At 42.4% G+C, this 20,851-nt stretch overlaps 1 protein-coding gene across 9 annotated transcripts in view; it reads left to right on the forward strand.

The window, feature by feature from the left end:
• The first annotated feature begins 303 nt into the window (after positions 1–303).
• Positions 304–20,851, forward strand: part of DYM (dymeclin) — a 173,064-nt gene continuing 152,516 nt past the window's right edge. For 2 of the 9 annotated variants that reach the window (XM_083702685.1, XM_083702693.1), the window contains exons 1-3: positions 375–692; positions 16,681–16,747; positions 17,407–17,597. In XM_083702685.1, the coding sequence (XP_083558811.1) occupies positions 17,458–17,597 (140 nt within the window). In that variant the 5' untranslated portion in view covers positions 375–692; positions 16,681–16,747; positions 17,407–17,457. Of the gene's footprint in view, positions 865–16,680; positions 16,748–17,406; positions 17,598–20,851 lie in introns of all 9 variants that reach the window. The other 7 variants (XM_083702689.1, XM_083702691.1, XM_083702690.1 and 4 more) reach the window with 7 other exon arrangements.

Consider the following 20,851-nt stretch of genomic DNA (forward strand, 5'->3'; position numbering starts at 1 on the left):
AACGGGGGCGGGGAAACAATACGCTAAGGCCTGACAAATTGTAAAAAATACTGAAACGCATTAAAATTCACACCAGCATTTCTAAGCAAACAAGCACGCCTTTAGCAGGTTCTCAAAACAAAACAGCGGAAGCGCCTACTTGATATATCAAGAGGCAGGGAGTTCCAAAGCGTAGTTGGCGGCCGCTGCATCCCCTCCTAGAGTCGCCTGCGTAGAGTCCGTCTTCGGGTTGGGACTACATCTCCCAGCATACACTTCGGTCGCCTCAAAGCCCGCTTTCGCTTCTTGGCCGCTTTGCAAAACGAAGCGGGCGGGGCGGAACTCTGGGAGAGGCGTGGCAAGCGCACGTGACCGATTCCGTCTCCTCCCCCCGCTTCTCTAAGGCGACGGCTGCGACGACGTGGAAAGATGGAGGCGGTTTGAGTTCCGAGCGGCTGACTGACTGAAAGGTTCGCTCGCGGGCGCGCGCCCGACTGAGTACGTAGCCCGAACCCTTCCCACAAATGTAGAAGAGGCGGGGCCGCGCTTTCTCTCCCCCCCCCTCACGCGAGCGAGCCGCGGAGGCGCGCAAGCAAAAGAGTCCCTGAGGAGAATCCCGCGGGGCGCCGGAGGGGAGCGTCAGGTTCCGTTCCCGCACTCCCCTCTACCGACCCAGCCCACCCCGTTCTCGGTCGCTCGCCCAGCGGAGCCCGGTGAGTCGCCGCCGCCGCCTCCTCCTCCTCCTCCTCCTCCCTCCTCAGCTTCATGCAGGGCTTCCCTGCTTAGCATCCCCTCTCTGAGGGACGGGAGGACAGCCCTTCGTGTGTCGCAGGGATGAGGGGAGGGGCCCCTTTTTGTAGCCATGACAGTTGGTGGGGAGGTCAGGTGAGTTTGGGGGCACGAGGGGTCGGGGGGGAGGGGAGAGAGGTGGCTGATTTCTTTATATATTTATATGCTACTATATAGATAGATATTTGCCTCTACAGTACAGTGGATCCCAACCTTTTTGGGCAGCTGTACCCCACCTAAGCATCTCTAAAATCCTGATCCCCACCCCCAGTGCCGAATTTGCGTATAAGCTAAACAAGCTGTAGCTTAGGGCCCCAAAAAAATTTAAAGGGGAAAAAAAGTGTTTCTAACGGAACTTTTGTTATTGCCAAATGTCAATGTGTTTGCATTATTAATAAAATAATAATAATAACATTTTATTTATATCCTGCACTCCCAAGCCAAAGCCAGGCTCAGAGAGGTTAACAACAGTACAATGATACAACATTCTAAAATCATTTCATTATAAAGTTTGTTATGAATAAAAAATCATTTTAAGTTAGAGCTTAATAATTATTTCACTGTTGATATACTTCTTAATTGTATTTCACTGTTAATATACTTCTTCATAATTGTATTTCAGTTCAACAGTTACTTTGATAAAATACATATTTTGTTATGTGCAAATGGCTTTAGATACCTATTAAGTCCATAAATTACCATATAGCATATATGCAACACACAAAACAGCGACAATTTGTTGCTGACAAAGGACAGCTGGACATATAAAGGGCCCCATTACCTTCAGTAGCTGAGGGCCTCATCAAATCTAAATCCGGCCCTGATGCCCCCTCCACTGTGACATACAGTTCTTATTATTCAAAAAGTGAACTCCTATTTACGTGGAGGAAGTCTAAGAAGTCATTAACTGATAATAAGTCATTCTTGAATTGCCCCCCCCCCCCATCAAACTGCCCCACATTGGGAAACATGGCTCTCTACAGGAAGTGTTAAAGCTACCAGTAATTTAAAGAAGAAGAAATGCACAGTTGAAAATGAGCATTAAGGGCATTCAACATTTAAAGGTTGGAAACATGCCTGCAGCTGCGTGCCTAAAGAAGGCTGTTGTTTTAAGGGATAGCTTGGTCAATAAAGCACGGGGCTCTGTCGCTCTGAATCTCAGGATTGTGGGTCGAACCCCATGTTGGGCAAAATATTCCTGTGCTGAAGGGGGTTGGACTAGATGACACTTGTGGCCCCTCACAACTCTACAACAGGTGTGGATTTAGGGCAGCGTGTCTGGTTCCGCCGTTGCACAGAGTGCTGAGCCTAGTGGGCACTGCTATGACATAGTGAATTGAGAGGCAGGGGGATGCTGAGTTTTTTGACTCTCGCATGACGCTGCTGAAATTTGAAAGACCAAAGCCTGTCCCTGTCTACAATTTCTATGGATTGGTGCTGAGGAATCATAGAATTGTAGAGTTGGAAGTTACCACTAGGATCATCTAGTCCAACCCCCCTGCAATGCGGGAATATTTTGAACCCACGGCCCTGAGATTAAGAGTCTCATGCTCTACCAACTAAGCTATCCCAGAACTTCTGATGGCGGTGATGGCTAGGGGATACCCAACTCAAGAAGGGGAACTGGATAAGTTTCCCCTGCACACACATATATACCTCCTCCCACTTTATATAGTGCACACAGCATGTTTCTCTCACACACTGATAGTCTTATGCAGGCTTACTCAGGAGTGAGGTCCTCCAGCGTTAAGTGAATCTAGCTCTTGGGCAAATGTGCATCAGCTTGTGTCCTGTGTTAAACTAGAGTAAATTACCCCCTAGTTTTGTAGGCTTCTCTTGTATGATTCTTTGCTTTAGAAAGAAGAAGTATCTGCTTTTGTAGCCATTCTTATTGTAAATATAACAAGGTGGTTAAATAGACTGTATCAGTACTAACTGCTATTGATCTATCCTCTGACCATCTGGGTAGATAGAGCATTAAAAAAAAAATTCCCTTTGTCAGCTTTAACATGTATATGAGCAAGGTGAGTGGTGGGTTAATTAATAGGGAGTGCAGTGGGTTGGTTTGCTGGTTTGCTTTTTTAAAGTACAGTGGTACCTCGGGTTAAGTACTTAATTTGTTCCAAAGGTCCCTTCTTAACCTGAAACACCACTTTAACTAATGGGGCCTCCTGCTGCTGCCGCGCTGCCGGAGCACAATTTCTGTTCTCATCCTGAAGCAAAGTTCTTAACCCGAGGTACTATTTTTGGGTTAGTGGAGTCTGTAACCTGAAGCGTATGTAACCCAAGGTACCACTGTGTACCTCATTTCTTTCATCGTGAAGGGCAAGCATAAATGGTGTTCTTAGGTGGTTGCCCATCCAGACACTAGCTAAACTGCAGACCTAGCAGTTCAAAAGCACACCAGGTACCGCTGTGTCAGGAAGGTAAATGGCGTTTCCGTCTGCTCTGGCTTCCGTCACAGTGTTCTGTTGTGCCTGAAGCGGTTTAGTCATGCTGGCCACATGACTCGGACAGCTGGCCACATGCTGGCTCCCTCGGTCTGAAAGTGAGATGAGTGCCGCACTCCATAGTCACATTTGACTGGACTTAACCGTCCAGATAGAGACCTGTTTTGCTTCAGCAAGGTATCTCCTTCAGGTACCTTCTGACCATACCTTGGGTGTATCCTTGATTATGCCTGCAGGACATGGTACTGTGATCTAGCATAATTGTAGAAATGTTTATGAGGCAGAGAAAATGGGGCTGATAGCAAACTGCTTTCTTTTGGAATAAATAAATTTAATGGTATCAATGATAGTTGGTTCATTGCTAAATCTGGAGTCTGAGTAAGGTAGGGAGTGTGGACCTAGGGGAAAACCTTATTGAGATGTTCTGGTGCCAAATATGATGAAGTTTGACAGTTTTTCAAATGCTGCTTCCTCATCACAACATGCAGTTAAATGGAAAAGCATCAGTCTGGAGATGGAGGCTGGTATAACAACTCCTAAAATAGAATAACTGCTATTGGGTTCATAATCTTGATTTATGATAATTTCTCTCACGCATCCCACTTGCAGATGAAAATAGACCTTCATGACATTGTGTTCTTTAGACATGGGTGTGCAAAACCTAGTTTCCAATCCTAGTTGTAGAAAGGTTTGCTTAACTGCAGTTAACATTGCTACCAGCATGAAGTTTAACCATGATTAGGTTTAGACCATGTCTAAAAATATTGTAACATTTCAGGTTATTCTGTTTTCACCTAGGTGTGTTGATGTGAAGGGCAATGGGTGTAGAAGTGCTAATCACATAACAACACTCCTTAGTATTTCCTTGCCTGAATAAGATACATCTCTTCCATGGTCTGCTTGGGTTGTGACCTGTGTTCCAGCTATCTTATTTTACAGCTTCTGTTCCAGATAACCTTACAGAGCCATCATACTGATAAGAACAGACCGTTACTTACTGTGACTCTAAAAGTGAATGGATTCAGAGTGCTGTTCTAGAGCAGCGGTCCTCAACCTGTGGGTCCCCAGATGTTGTTGGACTACAACTCCCATCATCCCTGACCACTGCTCATGCTGGCTAGGAATGATGGGAGTTGTAGTCCAACAACATCTGGAGGACCACAGGTTGAGAAACACTGTTCTAGAGGAGCAGTGTTTCCCAACCTTGTGCCTCTAGCTGTTTTTGAACTACAACTCCCATCATCCCTGACTAGCAAGACCAGTGGCAAGGGATGATGGGAATTGTAGTCCAAAAACAGCTGGAGGCACAAGGTTGGGAAACACTGTTCTAGAGCACTGTTCATGTTAAAGTTCTGTTGTCTATATTGTGCTTGATATGACAGAAGAAGAGACTGCAAGGCACGTTTGCAGCAACTGTTTGGTTGTGGAGCTTAGGTTCTTGACCTTGGGCCAGACTCAACACCACCTACTTACTAGGACAGTTGTGAGAATGTGTGCAAAATATTCCACCATATATATTTCCCTGAGTTTCCGGGAGGAAGGGCATTTTGTAAACATGGTAAATTATGAGAGAGAAACTATGACCATTCTGTACAAAGTTCTTGAATCCCTGGCTTTCATTTCCAGCACCACCACAGTAGAGAAGTTCCAGTTATGGTGATAGAGTTGTTACTGGATTTGGGATTTCAGTGCTTTGTAGGCAGTGAACACATTGTGAGTTGTGCATATGGAATAGTCATTGTACACAGCTTGTACATTGAGTAAGGAGCATCTAAACTGGCCTACTGTTTTAAAACTGGTGTATACTGGGGTGAATGTCCACAGTAAGCTGTATTATTTGCCTCAGTCTTTCCTTCCTTGTGGGTGCTTATTCTGAGATTTTGCACTTGAGCTTGCATTTGCTTCTTTCAGAATGTTTACTATGCCAGTGCTAGTCCCCACAGTGTTTCCTTAAGCAGTGTTAGAAACTCAGATATGTAAGCTAATCAGCAAATGGCATCTTAAACCTAAGTTACAGTCACCACAACAGTATGTCTAGGCACCTTTATATTTTTCACAATGACATTTTAAAATTATCGGACTTCCAGGTTGGCGCCATCGCCGAATGGCGGACTCCCTCCGAGCTCCGGAGGGAGCCTGCTCGGCAGGGGCTGGGTCCTACCGCGCCGGCGACGCGGGGACCCTCAAAAACCATGGGCGCTGAAACCCATGGACATGGTGACTCGGCTGGCACCTTTTGCGCTCCCCCCGGCCCGCGAAGGAGCCTTTTTAAAGGCTACGGAACGGGTGACAGGGGGGGGGGTTGGTGCTTTGAGTCCTCCGCTTCCCCTGCCGAGCGAAGCCGCATGCCATTCGACGGAGAGCGTTGACTTCTTCTATTGAAAATCTGGACCTAAAAGAATAACCCGTGAGTAATTGGAACCTGGACTAAAAAGGGGGATAAATTTAAAAAAAAATTCGGAGCGAGCGGGGGAGGCGCAAAAAGGAAGTCAGCCCCCCCCCCCCCCGTTGTAGAGGAGTTAAAGCAAAGGATTTGACATCTAAGATCGAGTGCAACCCTATTTTTACAAAGTTATTAATTTCGCGACGAAAACTATAAGACTGAGGTGGAGGAGAAAAGTGGAATTGATTTAAAAAGTAACACCCCCCCCCCCGAACCCTGGGAGCGTTTTGCGAGAGCGCCGGGAGAAGACAAAGAGAGGTTTTGACAGCTGTCAAAGAGCTGTCAAAGCAGAAGAACAAAAATGAGAACTTTGTTACAAGGACTTTGCCGGTTACATTTGTTATAAATTGGATACAAATTGTTTAAAACAAGGAATAACAAGTTATTTGGACTGATTGTGATGATCTGGAAGGGAACTGAGTTATTGCAACCCACCTAGAGGAGCCGAGGGATATTACAAGTTGTTGACATGGAATTTGAATAGAACTTTCTGTCTCCTGGGAAACTGCAGAAATGGAACACTATTTGGACTACAGAGGCTGACATACTAAAGAAGACAATAGACTTATCTATTGAAAAATGGAAGGGACTTGGCATTATGTTTCGTTCCTGAATAACAGAGCCTCTGCAGCTGAATTTGAAGCTTTGGAATTAGAACATTTGTGCAGGAAAACAGGAAAGGAAAAAAAAAAGAAAAGGAGAGAGATCAACAAGAACAACAAGAACAACAAGAATAACAAGAATTGGATAAAGTTGGAAGAGGGAACATTTGGGACATCCAGATTTGAAAGGTTTAAAGAAATAAAATTGGAGTTTTTACTCCTAATGTATAAAAATCTGGATGGAAAAAATGGGCCTTTTTGAGACAGACTCCTTCCAAGATTGGACATTTGAAATTAAAGATGACTGGTAAAGGGCTATGGCTTAAATAATTGTGGGAGCTCCAGGAAGACATCAGATGTTGATAAATTTTGGGAACGCAACCGGGAAAAGGGGGAGGGAAATTTGGAATCCAAAGGGTGTTAAACTACATTTTATTTCATTATATTTTAATTTGTAATGTATGTTAAAGGGGGGAACGCGTGGAAGGGAACAGGTCGATTTTAGGAGATGGGAAAATATTTTTAAATTGGGTCAATGACAATAAGTTCAAAATTTGGGATAAGAAATTGCTGAATTTATAAGTAAGAATTGGAATACAAGAGGGGGAGGGGAGGGGAAGTCCTGGAAAGATGTTATGGAAAACAAGATTTTAAATTTGGATGTTTTGTTTTTTTTAATTTTGTTGTAATTGGAAACTTTTAATAAATATTATTTTTTTAAAAAAAAAAATTTAAAATTATCATTATTCATTTTCATTTCTATACTTACCCGGTATATATTTTAAAGAAAAAACATCTCAAAATGGTTTACAACACATTAGAACATCAAATAAAACAATCCAGGATTAAAACAAATGAAAGCTTCAAGGAAAATATTTCAGATCTTTCTCCAAGTGGCATTTTGCTTCCCCCATATTTGTTTAACTAGTTAATTTATATAGCTGCCCCATAGTAGAAGTAGTCTAGGAAGCCAGTGTGGTGTCATGGTTAGTGTGTCAGATAGGAACTGGGAGATCAGGGTTCAAATCCGTACTCTTGTCATGAAGCTCACTGGGTGACAGTCAGTCACAGCCTCTTAACCTACCTCGCAGGGTCGTTGTAGGGATTAACTGGTGAGGAGGGTGAGCCATGTACCCATTGGAGAAAAAGGTGGGGCATAAATGCAATAAATAAGCTCTTCTGCTTAACTGCATAAGAAAGCTGATGGGGCCAGCCAGATGGAGATGTCAGGTGCCAACCTGGCATCCAGAAATGCCCATGTGGTCGCAATTGGACCCGTCCCAGTAGCAAAACACACCTGGACATAAGATATCCTGGTAAGGTAGCTGTCTTGCAACTTTATTTTTTTCCTTAGAGTAAATCTCTTTCTGGAGAATAACATCATAAAGAACCATTTTCAGTTTGAGAGTGCTTCATAATGTTTCTGAGTACTGTAGTCTTTTTTTGTGCCTTTTCTAGTTTTGTAGTTTACTAGCAATGTGACTGAGCAGATAGTGACATCTATTTCCAGTTCTTTTCTACATCCAGATTAATTTATTGTACACATTCTCAACAGGGAAAGGAAACAGTTTAATGCATCTTAAATACACCTTTCCTGAACAGTTTGTATAAACTTGCTGGATACTTGTATCCTGTACTAGTCCATAAAATACTCAAAGCATACACTTGCTCATTATGGAGGCATACTGTGCATATGGTGTCCTGTAGCACTATGGTAATATGACTACATACCGTATTTTTCCTTCTATAACACACAGATTTTTTCTTCTAAAAAGGAAGGGGAAATGTCTGTGCGTGTTATAGAGCGAATGTGTGGTCCCTGGAGCCGAAAAATCATGCAAAAATCAAATCGCGGCGCTGCACGCTGCACGGAGAAGCGAAACCTGAAAAGAGGAAGCGGCTGCTTTCCTGCATTCTGCCTCAGGGTCTTACTGCCCACCCTCCTCTGTTTCGTTGCTGTGTTTGCTGAAACGGAACAAAGATCAGGGAAAGCCCCTCCCCTCCAGGCAAGCTCCGGTGCTGCTGGGGGAGAGGGAGAGAGAGGGGGGAAGGGAGAGAGAGAGGGGGGAGGGGGAGGGAGAGAGAGAGAGGGGGAGGGAGGGAGGGGGAGAGAGAGAGAGAGAGAGAGAGAGAGAGAGAGAGATGGCTGGCTTGGGTGGGGGGAAACTTTTGCCTTTCTTTCCTCCCTCCCGTTAAATCCCTCTCCTGCATTCTTAGCCAGCTGCTTCTCTGCACACCCCTCTAATGTCCCTTCTTTGTTTTTCCTTCGCTCCCCACTTAAAATGTGGTTACAAAGCATGGATCCTCAGGATCTTTGCATTGGGTCACCCCAAATTCACCATCAGATCACATAGCATGTCCATGGCTACAGCCTGCACCAAAAAAATCACGCACCCACTGTTGCCTGGGGCTGCAATGGTGCAAAAATGCGGTTAAAAAGCATGGATCCACAGGGATTCTCAGGATCCTTGCATTGGGTCACCCCAAATTCACCATCAGATCACATAGCATGTCCATGGCTACAGCCTGCACCAAAAAAATCACGCACCCACTGTTGCCTGGGGCTGCAATGGTGCAAAAATGTGGTTACAAAGCATGGATCCACAGGGATTCTCAGGATCTTTGCATTGGGTCACCCCAAATTCACCATCAGATCACATAGCATGTCCATGGCTACAACCTGCCCCCCAAAAATCACGCACCCACTGTTGCCTGGGGCTGCAATGGTGCAAAAATGTGGTTAAAAAGCATGGATCCACAGGAATTCTCAGGATTTTGGCATTGGGTCACCCCAAATTCACCATCAGATCACATAGCATGTCCATGGCTACAGCCTGCCCCCCAAAAATCACGCACCCACTGTTGCCTGGGGCTGCAATGGTGCAAAAACGTGGTTACAAACCATGGATGCACAGGGATTCTCAGGGTTTTTGCATTGGCCCAAATTCACCATCAGATCACATGTCTGTGGCCACAGCATGAAGCACAAAAATGATACATCCACAGTTTCATTCAGAATGTTTTTTTCCTTGTTTTCCTCCTCTAAAAACGATGTGCGTGTTATGGTCAGGTGCGTGTTATAGAGCGAAAAATACGGTAATTCACAATTTCTGTTCAGGCTCCCAGTAACTTGGTAGCTTATATTTCCATTGTCGCTCATGGTGCTCTTAATAGGTTATCTTGCTAGCTCAATTCCAGATAGCAGAACTAACAGTTTATTGCCAAAGGCCAGCTGGTAAAATGTGTATACCACTGTGAAAGGCTTTACAGTTTCTGCATTTTTGTATCCTGAGGTACTCTTCATAGTTTTTTAATTCGGCAGAGAAGATTTGATGGTGTGTATTGCCTTTTCCTCTAGGGCTATATATGCTACGGTGAGCTTGACTCTCTGAGTCTGTGATGGTCTTCTAATTGCTTAACTTGTTCCATTCCTGCAGACTTGCTACTGGAGGAATCAGAAACTATTTGACTTCACTATTCCTTTATGCACTTGGGAGCAAAAGTGTTGCATCTGCTTTGTAGTGTTGGCGTAATGGTTTTATTTGCTTTGCATTGCTTGACAAATTATATTTTTTAACTTTGGTATTCAGGGCTCAAGAAAAAAGGGTAGTAAATAAAAGATGCTTAGAATGGAATCCTCATAAGCAGCAGCAGCATTCACACTTATAACCCAAAGGTAAAATGTATGTTAAGTCTGAGAATCCCACAAGCTTGGAATGTGTCAGGTTGCTTTTGCCCAGTACACTGCTTATTTCCAGAATTTTAGGGCCTGTTCATGTGTGCTTCTTCTTAGGGCAACATCCTCCCTTGTTCCCCTTATTATGTGTCAAAGTTGTAAACTAAACCATGGAATCCCTGTACGGTGGTACCTCGGGTTACAGACGCTTCAGGTTACAGACTCTGCTAACCAAGAAATAGTACCTCGGGTTAAGAACTTTGCTTCAGGATGACAACAGAAATCTCACAACGGTGGCGCGGTGGCAGTGGAGGCCCCATTAGCTAAAGTGGTACCTCAGGTTAAGAACAGTTTCAGGTTACAAACGGACCTCTGGAACAAATTAAGTTCTTAACCTGAGGTACCACTGTATTTATCGGAATGTGGGATCTCTCAGTGCCCTTATTTTTTTCTACCTGTGGTGAGGGTAGCAAGTGTAGGTATACAATCCTAAAGGCACAATCCTACTTGCTGCAGATAAAATTTGAGGGCTCAAGTAACTGGCAAAGGCCGCCATATATCAGTCTGAGAACCATATCTACCTTTGTTTCCAGGGATACTGCACTTGCCTTTAAGCTGCTTTCCAGCCAAATTACGCTGAAAAATTTGTGGATACAACAGTTTGCTTTCCATACTGAAGAGATAACACTCCAAAGGAAAGGAGGTGGACAGTTGTGTTGCTTCTGTGTCCTACTTTCTTCCATATGTTTTATTCAGGAACAGCATGCAATCTTATTTTCTCACCGCCAGAATCTTAACAGTCCTTATAAGCAATTTCTAGTAAGGTAGCTGTCTTCATTTGTTGCAGCAAAAAGAACAAATAACCTTGTGGCACTTTGAAGACTAACAAATTTATTATGGCGTGAATCATAGAATTGTAGAGTTGGAAGGTACCCTGAGGATCATCTAGTCCAAACCCCTGCAATGCAGGAATATGCAGCTGTCCCACATGACGATCAAACCTGCAACCTTGGTGTTATCAGCACCATGCTTTAACCAACTGAGCTATCCGTAGGAGACCTTGAAACTTCACTGGGCAGCTTAGACTCAGTTTGTATCCTGGTTTCTCTACACCAAACCTTGTTGAGAAGATAAAATGTTGGGTGGGGAGGGATCCCTGTTCATGCCACCTGAAGGTCCTTGCAAGAAGGAAGGCAGAGTAATAGACATTGGACAGATACTGAGAAATACCTTGCACAATTACAGTTGATAGGACAAAGTAGAATAGCATTTTGGAAGTGGTTGTTCTATGAGCATCTGTTGCCTGATTTCCCTTAAAATCCTTTTTTTACATGGCAGATGTCATTATTTTTGTGTTCCTTTCTACTGCCAGGCCCCCTGTTGCTCAGTCTGGTTTACATATAAGTGTATTTTGTAGTATTTCTTCAGCTGTTCTCTATATAACACCACTTAAGTTCTTCAGGTCTGCTTAGTCAGAGATGTATGTCTGGTGAAAACACTTCAGGGTGTTCCTGATGTTAGGTGATCAAGTCAAGCTGAATATTATCTAGAGATATGTACAATACAGTTCTCAAATGTTTTGTCACACTCTTAAGAGAGCAGTCCTATTTAATACTGGGGAGGAAGGCTGAATCTACACTGATATTAAAAAAATGCTAAAAAGAAAAGTTATATAGCTCACAATGCAATTTTCCGTTTACTGCTGTACAGCGCCCCCAGTGTCACTTTTTTTATAATGTATATATAATGTTCTACAGTAGAACCTCTACTTATGACCGCGTCTACTTGGGCCTGATCCAAGTTGCAACCGCGGCAAACCCGGAAGTAAATATCGGGTTTGCCACGATTCACGCAAGTGCAGAAGTGTCTTCTGCCATTTGCGCACGTGCAGAAGTGGTTGCCACCGTCTGCACATGCGCAGAAGCACACTGCCACCGAATGCACCTGTGCACAACGGTGCTTCCGCCAGCAACCCAGATCGACTTATGGATGGACCTCCGGAACTGATTACATCCGCAAGTAGAGGGTCCACTGTAACTCACCAGTACTGTATAGATTAGTTCTAAGTCTCATTGAACTCAGTGGGACTTTCTGCTGAGCAATCATGTATAGGATTGCCCTGTAATATTATCAAGAAGCAGAACCTAGCATTGGGTTATGTGTTAAAGAGTAGGCTTTGTTGGTAGTGACCTGGAGGCAGTTTAGCTCCATAACTCCAGTGGTGTGTCTTGAGTGCACCCCTTAGTTTCTTCCCATTCCCCACCATGGGGGAGAGGCAGGCAAAGTACTACATTTGGGAGTGGGGGCACTGTTGCATGAGGGTCCATAATTCAGTGCTGGAGCATGGGCTTTGTATGCAGAGGTCCCTTGCTTCAGTCCCATCTCCAGTGCAAAGAATTTCAGCAGGGTCAGGAATGACCTGTGCACGAGTCTTAGGAGAGACTCTACCAGTCTACCAGACTCTACCAGAATAGATAGAACAAATTTAAATGGAGCATGCAAGGCAACTTCATAGGAAGGTGAAAGCTGCCTGCATCCTGAAAATGGATGGCCTGATCCTGTGTGATAGGTATTCCATAGGTACATGTGCCCCTCTTCCCAGAAGACCTTGCAATGTAGAAACCCTCCCTCCTTGTGCATCCGTCTCATCATGATGATCAGTATTTTCCTGTCAAGTCATAAACATATCAAAAGCAAAAGGATCCTTATAACTGGGATATTGTATGTCTGTGTGCATGTGCCAAAATATTTAATAGGTATTCTGGAAAAGTAGTAGCAGCCACAGGGCATGTCATGGTGGATTTGCTCAAGTTTGACTTTAATGATTTTTGACTATGGATTTGGAAGTTTACCATTTGTTGTAACTTGTCTTCCTAGCTTATGCCCTAACAGTGAGCAGAAAGCAAATAGGATGGGCAGCTTTCTAACTTGTATGGCTGAAAGTCAAAGTGATATTGTTAAGAGTTTTACATGGCAATGATCCCTTTCTACTCATGACTTTTTCCTGCTATGTCATAATGATTAACTTTTAGGGTAGCTCATAAAGCAGTGCCGAAACCTGAATTTAAAGATGTATATGTAGGTGAATTCCTAAGGTGTAGGAAAACAGGATAGTTTGTCAGTCAATGGAGATGCATAAAATGAAGGCATCTGGCTTGAACATTTTTGCTACTCTAGTGCAGCATCAAAATAATGAAATCTCAGAATATCCAAGTAGACCTTACATAGAAGCTAAACATTAAACAAACAAACAAAAACAACAGCAAAGGCACCACCCTGGATTAAAATTTCAGATAAAATGTATTCAAACATCATGCCATAGTATTCTGTGACAACTGCTACACTTTGCAAACTTGCAAAAATGTGGTACTGGTTCATGGTAATTTAAAATAGGTAGTGATGCATATGGCAGGGTGAACTTAAATGAATTGATAGGGAATTTAAATTACTGTAAATATACAGTGGTGCCCTGCAAGACGAATGCCTCGCAAGACGGAAAACTCGCTAGACGAAAGAGTTTTCCGTTTTGGAGGTGCTTCGCAAAACAAATTTCCTATGGGCTTGCTTTGCAAGACGAAAATGTCTTGCGAGTTCCTGCGGGTTTTTTCCCCTTCCCCCCTTTTTCTAAGCCGCTTATCCGCTAAGCCGATAAGCCGCTAAAAGCCGCTAAACCGCTAATAGTGCTAATCCGCTAATCCGTCAATGGGCTTGCTTCGCAAGACGAAAAAACCGCTAGACGAAAAGACTCACGGAATGCATTCTTTTCGTCTTGCGAGGCACCACTGTACTTTGTAATGTAGAAGTGGATGGGCAGCCACCATACCCAAGCAACATTGTCTTTGCAGAAGACTTGCATTATAACTGTAAGCATTTGTGGCAGACTTTAGGCAATCATTTGGTTGCGGAATAGTGTGTTGTAAAACATTAGGTTAGAGTTTCAGTTAGTGTTGGAAATGTCAGTTTCAACTCCACTTATGCTGTAGACTGCTGTAACTGCATGAGAAGTGTAGATAGACCGGGGCCACCGAGTTTCCTACACTATCCTGGTGCTGACTTGTTGACCCATTAAACTTCCTTCAGTGTTAGACTGATTCTCTTAGGGTTGCTGAGCTGACCTCCCTTCCTCCCTTCCTCCCTTCTCTCCTTCTTCCTCCATGCTTCTCTGCAGAACAGACATACTTGAAATGAAACAGCAAGCATGGCTTTTTGCATATGCTAGATAGGAAAGACCTATCAAACATGTATTTTCTGTAATAAATGTAGTTTTCTTATTTTCCAAACTCTAGAGTCTCAGTGGTATTGCATCCAGAAAGTGTGCTGCTCCAATAGGAAATCTGGGTTAAGTTCAACTTCTGCCAAGCATTTAAACCCCAAGTGCCATCAATCGTAGCCACTCAGCAGCCAGTATGGCAGTTTTTGGATGTAATGTTTGTATAGACTTAACAATTCTTGAAGTGTTGTTTCAAGAAAAAATATAAAAAGAAGAAAATTCCTGGATGCCAAGATCCAAGTTACGGGCAAGTACTATTTATTGAGAGAACTCCAGCAGAGATTTAAAATCACAAAATAAGCAGCAAGTTAAAGTGTGGAAATATAGGCTGTAAAACCTTCTAAGTAAGTTTCACAATTTCTCCCTTTAAAAATTCCTTCCAGACTTTCCCTCTTCCCCACTGTCAAATAGCTCTTGCCTTCAGAAAGTTATTCCTGATGGAATCTCCTTTCTTGTGACTTAAAGCCTCCCGAGCAGGAGAAAACAAGCTTGCTTCCTATTCCATGGGACAGTCCTTTAGATATTTGAAGATATTTATTTTCTAGGCTAAACATACCCAGCTCCTTCAACCATTCCTTATAAGGCTTAGTTTCCAAACCCTAGATCATCTTGGCTGCCCTCCTCTGCACATGTTCCAGTTTGTCAATATCCTTCTTAAATTGTGGTGTACAGAACTGGAAACAGCATTCTAGGTGTGTTGTGATCAAGACAGACTGGAGCGGTACTATGACTTCATTGACCTGAAGACTTTCTGTTGATGCAGCCTAGAATAGTGTTACCTTTTTTTTGCTGCTGCACCACTCTGTTGACTCATGTTAAGCTCGTGGTCTATTAATATTCCTATATTCTTTTCACATGTACTGTTGGCAAGCCAGTAGTGAGATTCCTGTGTCTTTCCATATATCACTCACAAAAGCTGCACAGGCAGTAAAACCTAGCTTAGTTCTAGAGTGGTAAAAGTTCCTAAACTATTGCTGTAGGAATGTGAGAGAGGCTTGCAAAAGTCATGTGGCTGGAGCACTGAGCTTAGACCTCCTCACACACTAAGTTCACGGGTAGACTGGGAGGGAATAAAGGCTTGATTACCTGTTTCTAGAGCTGGACAATATATTGGTAAATTGTCATAAACTTGTGTGGCGTCCAGATCGTGAGAGCGTTTTCAGACATTTTGAGCTGGCAATACATTGCTCCAGCTGAAATTGCCTGCAGAGACTTCCTGCCCCCAGCTGAGTAGTTTAACGAAGACTCTATGGCCCTCTGGCTCACAGTTAAAAACAATTTTTCGGTTTTTTTGAAAGGCAATTAAAATCAAGAATTGCTGAAAGGAAATAAAGCACACATAACTTCTATATGTCTGGATGGGTTTGTTAGAACAAAAATATTTTAAGGATGTGCTAAAAAAGAGTAGAGTGAAGGTGCATGCCTGGTGTTAGTAGCCAAGGAGTACCAAAGTGTAAGTGCTAGCATTCTAAAACAAATTATTACAAGTGTGAAATGAGTATTATGTGGCATCCATAACAGTTTCAGTTCTGTAGATCAAAGTAGTTGTGTGGGCATATATTGGGCAAGATGATCCCACAAATAACCTGGTTCCAAGCTGTTAAGGGCTTTATATAATAAATGTAACAATTTGGAGGTCTTTAAGCAGAGGCTTGACAACCATATGTCAGGAGTGCTCTGATGGTGTTTCCTGCTTGGCAGGGGGTTGGACTCGGTGGCCCTTGTGGTCTCTTCCAACTCTATGATTCTATGACATTCTGGGTTCACATTCTGAGAAAATAAAGATGGTGGGCAGCTGCTGGCAAGTATAGTCGTACCTTGGATCCTGAACGCCTTGTGAGTCGAACGTTTTGGCTCCCGAATGCTGCAAACCCAGAAGTGAGTGCAAACGTTCTTTGGAAGCCGTACGTCCGATGCAGCTTCCGCAGCTTCTGAACATTTTGGAAGCTGAACGGACTTCTGGAACGGATTTCGTTCGACTTGCAAGGTACCACTGTACTTTATTTTGAAGCAAGCCTTGCCAGGATTAAAAAACAGAACAAAAACGCAGCAGCGGCACAATTGTCTGGGGATATTCTGGCACCAATGGGCACAGCATAAGGGACTGCAACTTTAGACAGTGAAATATAAGTAAGTAGTGAAATATAAGTAAGTAGTGAAATATAAGTAAGTAGAGGGTAATATGGGGGAGGGAATTAATTATTGGCATTAATAACTTTCAGATCTTTTAGTGTGCCTTCCTACCACTGAGAGAAAATTCTTTGACACCTGCATAACAGTGGCTTGATGGTGATGTTTGCATTAGTTATTAAATTGCCATGAAACAGAAGGGTTACTAATTAACTTCCTAGTAACTTACTGGATTAGGTGTGTTCCATGATGTGTAAATATGCCATATGAGTGAGCAAAATAGGAAATCTTGTCACTTCTGCTTGAATAACTTTGTATTTTCTGTATCTTTCATTTTGTAGCGGCTGTTGTGCCCTATTCTAAAGGGAACATGAGATTTGCTCAGCAAGACAATCAGAAATTCTAAAGGTAAGTAGGTCTTTTGGCACACAGAAACTTTCATGATATTCAAATGCTACGGAACTACTGCAACACTGATGGTGAAAAGGCAGCATATTGATTTCTGTCAACATAATGCTAAGTACATTTGGCATGTTCCATCTCTGAACATAATGTGGTCCTCTTGCATCTTTGTTTCATTCAGTAAGAGTGAAGTCCTATGCATGTCTTCTTAGAAATGTGTCCCGCTAAGTTCAATAGGACTTACTTTCAGGTAATAGGATTGTGTACGCTTGCAGCTGGAGACAAGGATTCAAAGTTCAGCATATTCAAGTGGGCTTTAGGATTGTAGCAGCCCTTGCACTCTTTTGAAATGGAGAAGGCCTTCCATAAAAGGTTTCCTATATGGGTTCAGTTTTTTGTTTTGGACATCATTAAAAAGATTCAGCAAAACTATTTTATTTTCTGTAGCACTATCTCCATACAATATCAGATTATTACAATTCCTGAACACTTGCATTTTCTGATCATTCATTTCACTTTATTAAAATCAGTAACTTTTGGTCTGGTTTAATAGGTTGGGTGGCATGAAATTAGTATTTTATTTCTCTCTCATATTATTTTGTGTATTCTTTGCAAAAAAGAAGTGTGTTATTATTGCATTTTAATCCCCCCCAATCTTTTCATAGGTTTTCCTTCAGTGACATGAAATCTTAAAGTGCAGACCAAATAATAATAAAATGGGAGCAACTAGCAGCAGCGTCAATGAGCTTCCGGAAAATGAATACTTAAAAAAATTGTCAGGACGAGAGAGAATCTCTGAGAATGACCCATTCTGGAATCAACTGCTCTCTTTTAGTTTTAATACCCCAACAAACAGGTAAGGTGTTTAGTAAATGTGTAAAAGATTTTAAGTAGTCTGAAGCTCTTGGGTGGTTGTGACTTTCATTTGCTTGTATTTTGCAGCTAAGTGTTTCTAGCCCTCTGCCTGCAGATGGTTCCTCTTTATTGAAAAAGCTCTTCAGCCCAGATACAGTATGCAGCCACTGTGCTTTTTGCCCATCTTCATTCCTTATCTACTGTAGCAATCAGGACTCTGATTTTGCCTTTCAGCAGGTGAAAAAGGGGATTGGGTGAAGGGAGTGATAGAATAGTGGAAGGAGGGGAGACACAAGTGCTGCATTTCAGTGATTTAGCAGCCCTACCTAGTGACAGTAATAGCCATTCTTCTTTCTGTTATTTGTGGATCAAGGTACTTCCAGGTGTCACGAAAGGAGATGAGGTAAGTTTACATGCTTGTCATGAACTCATTCACTAATTTGTGGGTGTCTTCTTAGACGCTCAGATGAAAAGGCATATTCCTGTTCATTCTTTACAATAACTATCATTGTAAATATAGAGGATCTAAAGAGCTTAAAGTGTATTTATTTAATTGTTGAAGTCTTTCTATGAATTCAGCCATATTACTGTATTATTTGTGTATGCCAAGTTCATTTTCAACTGAGAGTTACTTGAGTGTCATGATTTGGGGTTCCCAAGTGGTGTTTTTTAATCAAAACCATTATTCATTTGCAACTGAGAATGGATTAAAAATGCACTATGTTGTGCTTAGCACTAGATGGTGCTGCTGCATGAGAGGAGAGCAATTGAGAGAGCATGCAAATACTGTAGCTTAATGGACACTTCAGATGTAAAGTGTTTTTTACATAAATAGAATTTCCAGGCAGAAAATGGATGCAAATCACATAGACATTATCAAGTGTGTGATGATCTCTCACCTGTCTTGTTTTACTATTTGTTCTTACATGAAGAAGCTGTGTTTGGGTGCAGCTTCCCAGCACATACAAATAGATATCCACGCACTCTCTCCTCTCCTCTTCCATTCACACACTCTGATTTTCCTTTAACAGATATGACCATAGTTTTCTGTGACTTCTGAATTGACAAACCATGGTTTGCATAAACATTTGTTTGCCTGCAAGCCAGTTCAGACTGGTTTGCAGGCAAGCTATAGTTTACCACAAAATACCCTGTGTATCAGTGTGTGCACAAGCCTAACTCTCCTAGCAGTAAATCATGGTTGAACTAGCCAGATTTTATTTTAATGTCTGCATTAATACATTCTGCTCTTCTGCATCTCTTTACCAGTGAAATAACTTAGCCTACAAAACTTGAGTGCTTTGCTCACTTAAGTTAAAAATAAGGTTGAACTCTTACTCATTTAACAATAGTAATGCATGATTTGCTTTACAAACTCCTTCCCCCCATCAGTTCTGATAAATACCACAATTAATCGTGCATTTTACTGAACAAACACCACTGCTCTGTTCGCCAACTCTTACGGCTGCTTGGCACATAATGTTTCTTCTGTGCAAGTATAAGTAAAAGGCTCCATACAGATCTGTGTTCATTGCTGCCACGTGCCCCTTCTTAACATGTGCTGTCTTCATGACCAAACACATAGTTTATTTCTCCCACTAACTGTACCAATGTGAGCCCATATAGGGAAAATGATGTGTAGAGACATGGAGTTAACTTTCAAGCAAGTATGTTCAGGATTGCAGCCTTATTTTAATTCCCAGTTTGATTCAGTTACCATTTGTGTGTGCTAAGTGCCTTTCCTTCATTCAGCTACTTGCTTTTTGGGGTGCTTGCCCCTCTCCTCTCTAGCACCTATACTTTTGTGGTCTGGTACAGGCAGCAGCCATTTTCGGTGTGCCCAATTGACATGTGATCGCCGATGCGTGGGTCCTTTTGGGAGAAGACAAAATGGGCCATGGGAGCCAGGAATGGAACCCCTGCATTAAATGGTCACCTCCTGTATTTGTATCTTGGGGGGATGAGGCTACTCCTATGGGCAAGGAAGTAATAAAACCCTTCAGCATGTATATTTCAATGAGCCTTCAACCTGCTTTTATCAAAATAACATACTGTTTCAAACATGTGAGCACATTTTTCTATTTGTACTCTTTCAAAATGCGTTTTGGACTGTGTTCCCACTCTGTTTGGTCATGGCTAATTTTTACCTGCTGTTCCCTCACCCATCTGCTAGGTTGGCCTAATACGTAGCCTATTTTTTCTAAAAAATAACAGAGCTGTATCTGTGGGTGTATACGCACTTGTTCAGATACCCTGACAGGCAGCATGAAGAAAAACTGAAATGAATGTTCAGGGACTCAGCTATGCAGCTGCGAATAAAACGTTTTGAATGTGTTGTAAATTGCAATATACAGTTGTGACACTAGATGACAACTGTGAGCTATAGCAAAATGATTTTAACAAAAAACATTTTGAACGTGTGTAGATTCCACTCAAGTCACCGTTTGTAGTGTTCCTTTTTGTTATTGTTAACATGTCAGTTCTGCTATTGTGTGTAATTGTTAAACAGGTGTGGTTTTAAAACTATTTTAGTGGCCTTATCTAGATGGGTATGTGGGGAGAGGAAACTGGTATGTACAATGTGATATGTCTAAATAAAATATCATTTGAAAGCTTTTCACAATCTTCCCTCCATAAAGCAATACTTTGTGTGAGTGGTCCTGTACAAGCTGAGGGGTACATCTCTCTTCCCTGATCCATGGTTAATTGCCCTTGGTCTGTGGGAGCTAGGTGAAGTTCACAATCAGTACAAGTGTGACTAATGAACAAAAATATTCATATGCATTTCCTTTATGTGGCTTTGATGATAATCTGTGGTCCTGCAGATGTTGTTGGAAGATACCTCCCATTGCCCCTGAATATTGAGTATGCTGGCTGGAGTAACGAGTGTTGAAGTGAAACAATATTTGGTGGGCCACAAGTTTCCCAGTCCTTCTTTAATCCTTCCTATCCTCACCAGTTGTCCTGCCTTTCCCTACTGAATGCTGTTTTGTTCAGTTTGGCCCTCCTTTAATAAGTTGGAAACCATCTCCTTCTATTGTCTTTTTCACTTCTCCATCTCCCACCGTGAAAAAAAAAGAAAACCATTCTTCCCTATCCCTAACTAGTCAGTCATTCTGTGCTCTAATCATAGGTAAGCACTTCCTTGTTTATTTCTTATTGTTTGTTTAAGGGAATATTGATCTTGGCATCCTTGCCATTTGTCTTGGAGAGACCCAAGTGTGCAGAAACAACAGTGATGTTAGTAATATTCAC

The sequence above is a fragment of the Podarcis gaigeae genome (assembly GCF_964106915.1).
Source record: "Podarcis gaigeae genome assembly, chromosome: 11".
NCBI classification, from domain to species: Eukaryota; Metazoa; Chordata; class Lepidosauria; order Squamata; family Lacertidae; genus Podarcis; species Podarcis gaigeae.